The sequence below is a fragment of the Anastrepha ludens genome, chromosome 2, assembly GCF_028408465.1.
Source record: "Anastrepha ludens isolate Willacy chromosome 2, idAnaLude1.1, whole genome shotgun sequence".
NCBI classification, from domain to species: Eukaryota; Metazoa; Arthropoda; class Insecta; order Diptera; family Tephritidae; genus Anastrepha; species Anastrepha ludens.
The window spans coordinates 95,098,681-95,109,646 of record NC_071498.1 but is presented as its reverse complement, the minus strand read 5'-3'; the positions used below and the strand labels follow the sequence as shown (position 1 = coordinate 95,109,646).

General features: G+C 38.6%; 1 protein-coding gene across 1 annotated transcript in view; it reads left to right on the top strand.

Moving 5' to 3' along the window:
• Positions 1 to 2,950: 2,950 nt before the first annotated feature.
• LOC128854810 (octopamine receptor beta-3R) overlaps positions 2,951 to 10,966 on the top strand; it is a 60,323-nt gene continuing 52,307 nt past the window's right edge. The window contains exon 1 of the mRNA XM_054089219.1: positions 2,951 to 3,777. Coding sequence (XP_053945194.1) covers positions 2,960 to 3,777 — 818 coding nt within the window. The 5' untranslated portion in view covers positions 2,951 to 2,959. The remainder of the gene's footprint in view (positions 3,778 to 10,966) is intronic.

Below are 10,966 nucleotides of genomic sequence, written 5' to 3'. Positions count from 1 at the left end.
TGTTTCCAATCAGATAAACGAAGTCCGCTTCAGTTTACTTCGTGCTTATAAACCCAGAATTGTGGGATCGCTCTTCCTGCGGATTAAGCAAGCACACTTAAATTCCAATCATAAAAACCATTAGTCCTTGTAGGAGTTAATATATGTCCTTTCTGACTTCTCGCCTTCGAATTTGAATATATCAGCCCGCAGCCGCCGACTTCCGTAGCTTTGTTGTATCTAACTGTAATTTATCTATAAATATTTCGTCAAATTCGAGTACTAAATGATGCGAAGTCGGAGTATGCATCTTCCCTCAGATTTCCTCTGATGTAACTATGTAATAGACTGAAAAAGTAGTCCCTCCATAATTTACTATATTTTTCTATGATCGTCATAAAAAAGTGCGAAATCTATTCGGGGCTTTGTTTTGTTTTCCAATAGAAGATGCTACTATGTAGCGGGTTCTAAGTATAGAGAACAATTCCACACCTCTTACAAAATATATGTAAAACTAAAACCTAAACAAGGTCAAAAAGCTGTTATGAGGCTAAAAGCGAATTTTTAAGAAAATTCGTTCCTACGCATATTGTCTGGACTCCAGGGCGAGTGCTCATCATGGGCTCACCTTAGCTGTCACCGGCATCAAAGCTTATAACAGATATTCGCTTAAGAGTACAAACTAACAAATCACAAATCAATGAAAAGCTTTCTTCAAATGCAGAGCCTGGCGTGCGGAATCACTTGTCAAGTGGCTCACACACTTTGCCGGTAACGCGTACGTAAAACACCAAATCTCTACTCACTTTCCGTAGATCGTAAATTCGTCCAACAAAGTCCTTACTTGGCACTACTTTATTAACTTACACGTTGCCAGTTTGAGCATTCAGTAGTTTGCGAGACCTCCTCTACCACGGTCTGACATTTATTGGACGATCTATTTATTGGATCTATCTCTTCTCTATGGAGCTTGAGAGTCTCAGTTCCATGAATATCAATAGTCGGAGGAAATTTTCTGTGACTGTGATTTTTTTTAAGGGGGAGGGATAACTTCTATTTGTCGCAAGCGTCTTCATGTTGTTTTCACAAATGGTCGGGCCTACAGTTTTAAGCCGACTCCGAACATATATTTTTTTATGAGAAGCTTTTTCATGGCAGAAATACACTCGGAGGTTTGCCATTTCCTGCCGAGGTGCGACCGTTATTAGAAAAACTTTCTTTTCTTTATTTTGGTGTTTTACGGAGATTCGAACTTACGAACTTACTTACGTTCCGAATGGTAGTCACGCACCAACCCGTTCGGCTACGCAGGCCTTATTCATACAAAGAAAAAGAACTTAATGAACTTGAAAATCTGAATTTCATTAATACCAGAAATCTGATGAAAGGTTTTTAGGGAAAGGATGTCCCTATCTACTTTTTTTGTACAAAAAATTTTGCAAATATATATTTTTTTAAGAAACGAAGCTCCCTATATCGTGATTTCACTGTAGTTTACGTTCATATCAATCTTGTTTGGAATATTATTTAACTCTCTCCAGTACTAAAACGCTATACTATGCTAATACACTTGTATGTGTGTACGTATGTATGTATGTGTGTAAAAAATTCCTACATCGTTACAGTCTAAAACTTTTAACAAATTTGCGCCTAGAAACAATAGGACCACGTGTTCGAGTGAAGCGCTTCTGAATATTCTACATAATAAAAATCACTTAATTAACAGAAAAAAATTCTTCAACACTTTTTATTTCTCATTTCCTCTCACTTTCGCTAATTCATGTCGTTTTTAATTTCCGTTTCAGATTTTTGCTGGCGTTTAATTAAAAACGTATAATCAGTATTTGACGACGTCGACAAGTGACTTATTTGCTGATTTCGCTGTTTGCTGCCGACAGATACAAGGGCAAGCGAGACTAGTGAGAGGGAGAAGCCGAATAATGCCGCCATAGTCACAGAGTGAAGGTTATTGATGTCCATGGCATTGATGGCCAAACCAAACCCTATCGAAATTTCGACCGAAAGAGGAGGCACTCGGTAAACGGTGATTGGCATTCGAAAAAGAAGAAAAATAGCAATCACTGTGGGTAAAAGAAAAATCGTTCAAAGAAAAGAGAAAATCAGATAATCAGTATTATTCGGCTGCATGGCAATCAACGATAAATAACGGCAATATCAAAGGAAGTGGCAAGAGCAGGCGGGCGTTGAGCGTTGCAGGTGAAATTGTTACTGATTGCTGGCAAGGCCAACCTTCAGACATGTATTGCTTGTGATTTGGAGAAGGCACACACATATATACGTGGCACTGAAATTGTTATCGAGTTGGAAAGAGTAAAAGTTGCCACAATGAGGGCAATGGTAAACATGCAATTGCCACAGCCACAGCTATGGCAACTAAAAGTGAAAATGCCAATACCAGTGAGACGTGCAGCGGCGATTAAGGGTCTGAGCGATAAATTGCTGACCCAAAGTTCATTCAATGTCCTTTGCAAATTTTACGGAAGCAGCTGCAACAACAATAATTACAACAATAGTAAAACCAACAGCAAGAACAGTAGTTCAGTTCGTAATTGTCAGCAGCCATTGTGGAAGCAGTAAATAGCAGGAAAAAGTATTAAAGCGGCAAAGGAAGAAAAGCAGGAGTTCAAAATTCAGCTATTTAAGGTATACGAAATGTGCAAATCCTACTACCTCCAGGCAATTAAATCTCCAGACAGCTGAAGTAAACGCCTTATGAAGCTGAGGTGAAAAGCCCAAAGGCTGTTTGTTAACAGATTGCTAACAATTTGGCCAAGTAGATAAAAGAGCAACAAACAATATTTTTGCCCAACACTCGAAACGTTTGAACCCTTCGTAAAGCTACAATTACTGGCGGCATTTCATAGCGCACAGCTGCATACATACATACATATATTGCCACAAAACCAACAACAACTGCAGCGTGAGCAACGGCCAAGTCGCCGCCTATGATAGACGCACGATGTGCAAGAACGTTGCAGCTACCGCAGCGAGTAGCAGCAGCAATAAAAACAAAAATGAAAAATCTGATAGCAGTAGAAGTTGCAATAATAGTAACCACTATGTTAGCAGCGGTAGTCGACGTAACAGCGTAGCCACTACAATCGCCGCCAGCTTAGCTGTAATCACTTATTTTGGGCATCCGGGCGCCACGCAAAGTTTTGCCGCCACCTCGACGACGAGTGCGGCACCAACGCAAGGTGAAGCCAATACGGGCAGTTTTGCAACGACGGCAACAACAACGGTGGCAGCTACAGCAGAAGCAAATGCATCCGCTTATACGGTCCACGCTGCAAGCTTGAGTACAACTTCCAATGCAACAACGACTACAACCACCTCCGCCAGCGTGGGCGCATCCTCGACGACTGTCAAGCGAAATGCGAAATATTTCAGCGACAATGGTTATGCAGCTGCAGCTACAACATCAAGTGCAACTGTAACAGCAACTGCCTTGGCCACCAGCATCAGCCAAACGGAAGCGACTTTCAGCGCGTTGATGCTCAATGACACACACATAGATAACTACAATGAGAGCTATGACATTGGCAGCATTTATGGTAACAGCAATGGTACTACTTTCAATAATAGCACCAACAACAACAACAGCATTAACTTCACTGCACTCAACATCACCGATATCGTTTTGCAAAACAACAGAGATAAGTGGTTAAGTTTGTCGATATTCATCGTGAAAGGTTTCATATTTGCAATGATTATCTCGGCAGCGGTGTTGGGCAATGCGTTGGTAATCATTTCGGTGCGGCGCAATCGGAAATTACGGTAAGTAAATAATATTAAGCATAATTAATGATGAACCAGGAAGGAAAAGGAAATAAGAAAATATGCAAAGGCGCGATTTTATTGCAAGAAAACGCCCTGAGGGTTGCGCGCGAATTCACCTCCAATTACGAGATTAAACATACATTCGATTGAGTGAAAAGGGATACAAACTTTTATTTGCCGTTGTTTTATATCCGGAGGGCATGCTTGTGAGGGCGTACCAAAAGTTTAACTTTACTTGTTTTCTCTGTTTTTTATTTTTCAATAACTTTGCAAAGTGAGGTAAAATTATGAAATACGAATTACGTAAAAAATATGCCTCGCTCTTTGATAACGAATTGCAATGATGTTGAGCTGACAGTGGTTCAGCTTGTGTGGTGCAACGGTCGAAAATGATTTTTTTTTTAACTAAATGAGATTTGACACATTTTCCAGGCTCGAGGTTGATGTTGAAAACGGTCGAAATCGGACTAAACTACACCGAATTGCCGAAACTCCGATATTTTTATTTTATCTTTTAATTTAATTTTTTATTTATTCATTCAATTGAATACTAATTTTCTAATTTGATTAACAAAATCAACCCTAGCAAATGCTAGAAACGTTGTAAAAATTTGAAATTCGCTGCCATCGGTGATAGTTCTAGCAGGAGGGAAGGGGATGGGCTAAGTCGGGGGAGTTTTGTTGCTCCGATAGGCTCCTTATCGTGGAGGTATGGGTTGTGGGGGCAGTTGATGGTGCCGGTCTATCAGGCGGAGTAGTAGCCGTTAAGGCATCAGACGCCTGATGGCGGGAGCAACACGAGGCCACATATCGTGTGGACCCCTCCCTATGAGTGTTAAGGCCTGAACAGATCTTGAGGTGGCTCCACCCGTTGCACTTATTACACCTAACCGAGGTGGAGTTCGGGTGGAGCCGTTTATGGCATACGCAGCAATAGAATACTACTGTGGGCAAAAAGTAAGGTGAATTTGGTTGTAAAATGAAAAATCCTTATTTATTCTTGTAAATCAATTTCATCCCCTTCAAAATAATCCCAACTCGATGAAATACTTATGCCAACGCCGGTATAGCCATCAGCACCTTCTTGGATTCAGCTTTTATCTCCTCAATCGACTCGAAACGCGTTCCCCGGAGTGGTCTCTTGAGTTTTGGGAATAGCCAGAAGTCACACGGAGCCAAATCAGGCGAATACGGTGGTTGCGGAACGATATGCGTGGAATTTTTGACGAAATGGTCACGAAGAACGAGTGCAGTGTGAGACGGTGCATTATCGTGATGCAAAAACCAAGAGTTGTTGGCCCATAATTCTGGTCTTTTTAGACGAATTGCTTCACGTAAATGACGCATAACGCTCAAATAATATTCCTTATTAACAGTTTGGCCAGGTGGAAGGAATTCATAGAGCACCACACCACGAAAATCGAAAAAAACTGTCATCTTGACCTTTATTTTTGAACGACTTTGACGTGCTCTTTTCGGTCTGGCCTCGCCTTTAGCTCGATATTCGCTTGATTGGTCGGTTGTTTCAGGGTCGTAAGCATAAATCCCATCTCCCGTAATGATGCATTTGAGCTTGCCATGATAGTCTGAAAGCATTGTTTCACACACATCAACGTGACGACTTTTTTCCAAGAAATTGAGAGTTTTCGGTACCAAACGAGATTTGACTTTTCGTAGGCCCAAATGGTCTTTCAAAATGGTTTTTACAGATCCTTCTGATATTCCGATCATATCAGTAAGGCCTTTAACAGTCAACCGACGATTTTTGAGCACCAACTCCTTCACTTTATTGATGTGTTGGTCATCTGTTGACGTCGATGGTCGTCCGTAAGGGCTGTGACGTAAGGGGTAGGATGATATACTGTTCGCTAGACAGGGCTAGTTTACTGGGACGGCTGCAGTTGGTCGGGAAAAACCCTAGTCATTCCGGTAACGTAGAACCGGCTGCCATTGGAATGATCGGTGATAGTCTTTCATGTCTGCTGTTTAATCTCGCCCTAGAAAACGTAATAAGGGAAGCAGGCGTAACTATATTCTACAAATCAGTCCTGGCAAATGCAGTTGATTTGCACATCAAACCGGCATTCCTTGATGGCCTTAAAGTAGCCTTTATAAAAATTGATAAAGCGATAAGAAGATCGGGATTTTCACTTAATACAGGCAAGACGAAGGCGAAGGTGTCATCACCATAGGGACAAGCATTGAAGAAGTCTTAACAAAGATCCCTACATTTTCGAAATTCTTCAAAAATTCAAATATCTCTGTCTCTACTCTCAGTACTTACAGTGGCTCAATAAAGAACTCGGGCATATGGTATGATACATAGCATGCAGCTTCAAATTCAAAATTTTTTTAAGAAATGCAAGATAAATATTTTTATTTTTATATTTTTCTTTTGGATATTGAAATAGGATTTTAAAAATAGTAACAATAATTTAGAAATCCATTACCTCCTTGTTATAAAAAATTTATCATGCAGCATTCGCAAAATTGGTGTCAAAAAAGACGTCGGATATCTAGCGTTATTGCGATTGTTTGGCACTTTAAAACGAAAAATGCCACAGTTAATTTGCCCTCGGTAGAACAGAGCAATGGAAGGACCAAACGTAATAAATTAAAATAAAGTCTAAGTCGTGTTTTGTTGAATAAAAGTCCAAATTATAAACATGCGTAGGCAGCGTGGAGAAAGCTCAATTCAAGCCAGAAATTTAATTACTAGTCATCATGAAAAGGAAAAACCGTTCGGGAAATCGCAGAAATAGCGAATAGACCTCGATCGACCGTATACGACGTGATAAAATGTTTCAAAGAAACAAAGCCCGTGAAAAATAAGAAGAAATCGGGACGACCAAAACTGTTTTCGAATGCAGATGAACGATGGATGGTGCAACAAATTATGAAAAAAACAAATTTGAGCGCTCCTAAGCTCACAACAGAAGTCGCCCAACACCTTAATATTCACTGCAACCTCAAAAGTATACGTATAGGGTTGCGAAAGAATAATTATAATGGAAGAGTTGCACGAAAAACGCCTTTCTTCACCGAGATTAATCGACACAAGAGAATAAAATTCGCAAAGCGTAATGGGGATAGGGATTTCGAGGAAGCACGATTTATTCACAGATGAAAGCAAGTTTAACATATGGCTCAGATGGACAATCATATGCGAGGAGAAGGCTTAAGAATTGCTGGAAAAAACTTACATCCGACAGTTGAACATGGTATGGGCTTGTATGACCACTGCAGGTACTGGAAATTTGTGATTCATTAACAATGATATGAACCACAAACAATACCTAACAATTATGAAAGAAAATTTGGTCCAAAGGGCTGACAAACTAGGAAGTAAGGCCGCGCTAACAAGACAACGATCCCAAGCAGAGTCTATGGTTTATGTACAACTTGCCGTATTATTTGCCGAAATCTGTTTTTTGTCATGTATTTTGCTAAGTATTTTCTATGTGCGAATGCGTTGAAGTTTGTTTATGTTTTTTGTGGTTTTGAAAAATACGCTTGAAGAACGTAAATAAATGTGACCTATGAACGCATTAGATTTGCATTTTAATATATATGTTTTTATTTAAAACCATATCACTTGCGTGTTCGAGTTTCTTATTGAGCCATTGAGTATATACGCTAGTGGAACTTAGACATTAAACAAGGCCGATAAGCAAAAAACTCAAAATTTTTAGCATAAAATCCTACGAAAAATATTTGGTGCTATTTGCGAAAACGATATTTGGAGCTTGAAAGACTGTATAAACACCCGGATATTGTCAGGACAATAAAGCATCACCGCCTACGATCGGCTCGTCACATTATAAGCATACCCATCGAAGAATTTCCTACTGGGTACGTGCAGTAGAAATAGAGGCAAAGGAAGACCAAAATTCCGATGGTTGTAGGGCGTAGATCAGGACGATGCGCTATTTGGTATACGTGGTTGGTATTCTCAAGCCAAGGAAAAATCGAACTGAAGTCAAATGTTACAACAAGTCGAAACCCGGACTGGGTTGTTGAGCTAACAATGATCATGATGATATAATCTTCTTCTTAATTGGCGTGATAAAAGGCTTAAGCGGTTTTGACCGAGTTTAACAAAGCCCGCCAGTGCGGTTAGGGTTGGCATCAGGCGATGCCAATCCAACTTTTGGTTCTCATTTTGCTGTTCCCCTCTATACACCCTCGGCTGCGAAGCTTGGGATCGATGACTTCTTGTAAAATCTAAAGTTGGTTAGTACAGTACTATCTCGATAATCCGGACACGCGGTAGTCCGGTCACATCTATAATCCGGACAACTGCATAATTCGGACAGTTTAACATTTTTTACTCTATAATCCGGACATTTTTCAAATTTGCTTCGCAATATGTACATACATATGTATTTTAATTTTTAATTTGCTTTGTGAGTTTTTCGTAAAATAGCAGTACTTTAACAACAATATATGTATACGAAATGCAACAGCATAAATCACGCGTTGTGTTTATTCTTTAGTGACAAACTGAATTGAGTGGACATTATTATTATGAGCAGTGGAAAATGTAATAAAGGGGCTCATAAAACCCTTACTCTTCAGAAAAAATGTGAAATTTTAGATCTCCTTGATAAAGGAAAATCATTAAGATGGTTTGAAACAGAATTTGGTGTCAACAAATCTACTGTTTTTGACATAAAAAAGAAACGTGATGCCATTAGAAAATTCGCGACTAAATGTGAAATGAAATAGTACATACTAAATAAAAAAAATGTTTGATTATGTACAGATGTACATATTATTATGTAAGTATGATTGTACTGTATTTAATAAAACTATTTATGTACATACATATATCTGAATTGCGTTATGTTCATTTCAAAAAACAACGTTTAGTTGAAAAACAAAAATCATCTATAATCCGGGCACCCCCATAATCCGGACGACCCCTAACATTAAGGGAGTCCGGATTATCGAGATAGTACTGTACTTCCAAACATCTTCGGAGCAGACGTTACTTATGGGCGTAAATACATATAAACAAGCAAGTTATATTTCACAGAAGCAGCCCCAAACATGAATCTTAACTGGATGCTAACATTATAGGTCACTACTTTTAATTGAATAAAATAAATTTTAATTGTTTTTGCAGCAAAATGGTGCGTAATTATGTGCGAAAAACGCCGAAACGAAGTGAAGAGGACGTAAAAAACGCAATCGCGGCAGTCCGAGATGGCGCTAGTGTTCGATCAGCCTCTAAACAATTTAAAATTCCGTTCGAAACATTACGTGCTCGCGTGATGAATTAAAGAAAAATTCCTAACTTTTATAACATGTGCAGTGTTCATCACTACATATTATAAAACAAAGTCGCTTTTTCTGTCCCTATGTCCCCTTATACGCTTAAATCTTTAAAACTACGCAACGGATTTTGATGCGGTTTTTTTTTTAAAGATAGATTGATTGAAGAGGAAGGTTTATATCTATATAATGTGAAGAAATATATAAAGGGGGCGTGGCAATCGGTCAAAATGTGGCAAAAAAACATAATTTTGTTGTTTTCACGGCCATAAATCATAAACGAATGAACCAATTAAAATGAAACTTCCTTGAAGTTTAACTTTGAAATATTTACTTTCGTTCTGCATTAACAAAAATAATTGATTTATTTGTTATTTAACCAAAATTGTTTAAACAAAAGCAGCTCTTTTTCCAAAAAAAGCTGTTTGTGTGTGTGTTCGCTGTCAACCGAATGAAGCAATAGGCGTTAAGCGATAATCTCACCACACCTCATTAATGTTGAATTACATCGTATGGTGACGTATGTATGTATGTATTTACGAATCGCTCGCATTATTTCATTTCGGACATATGTACATATGTATCTATGTATGTACTGAATTCCATGTAATTATATGTACATACAATTTTACAGCGAAATAAAACGCTATTTTCAGGTTCTATATTAGTAAATCGCACATAATTAAAATACAGTTTTTGAATAGTTTTTATTGATTCGGAGCGCGTTTAGTTTGCTATCAATTCCATACAATAAAATTGTTTGTCATTTACTTTTTACGACAACTAATAGCTTATTTTCGAAGCGATTTCAACAAATGGGTACAACATTAATCCTTATCCAATTAAATACCTTAAATACATTGTTGTTTTCATATAGATCTATGTATATGGCTCTTTACAGCATATAATTAAAAACAATATTTTTCAAGATATTACAACAGTAATTAGTAATTGAGATCTACCGGAAAAATTGCGTTAGCTGTTGCGTCATCCGGCATTGCCGCTACTCTTTGGGAAAGAGGCCGAACCACACACTCTACAATGAAGCACCCGCTGAAAATCGCCACCGATGATGATAACAGCGTCTGTAGTGTTTCTAGACAGAGCAATACAGGAAAATTGATGCGTGACTGCTCATTAATAGTCTGGGACGAAGCTACCATGTCAAACAAGACGTCTGTGGAAGCACTGGATAGGACAATGCGCGATTTGCGCAACAAAAATGCACCTATGGGTGGATGTACAATTCTGTTCTCAGGAGATTTCCGTCAAATCCTACCAGTTGTGACTCGAGGAACACGTGCTGACGAAATAAATGCTTCGCTAAAAAGATCCCACCTTTAGTCGTATGTCAATAAATTAGATCTTAAAACTAATATGAGGGTTTCGTCATCTTCACGTGAGAACAGGCTATTTCCAGAGATGCTGCTAAAAGTTGGCAATGGAGAATTAACACAAAGTGAGGGAAGGATTAACCTAGAAAACCTTTGTGTTTTGATAGACAACATCCAAGAGTTAGTCAACAATGTCTATCCAGACATTGATAACATAAGTTATAAGACAATATCTTGGTTTAAAGAAAGAGCTATTCTGTCACCAACTAACGAACAAGTAGATAAAGTAAATAACTTGATTATTTCAAAGATTGATGCGCCGACGAAAAAATACTTCTCGGTCGATACTGTTCTCGATTTGGAAGAAGCTGTTCAATTTCCTAGAGAATTTCTAAATTCTTTGAAACCGTCTGGACTCCCTCCTCACAAAATGGAGCTGAAAATAGGTTGTCCTGTTATTTTATTAAGAAACCTAAGTCCACCTAAACTTTGCAATGGCACGCGTTTGCTGGTAAAATCACTGAAAACTTTCATAATAGAGTGCACAATACTCACAGGATGTGGTACCGGAGAAG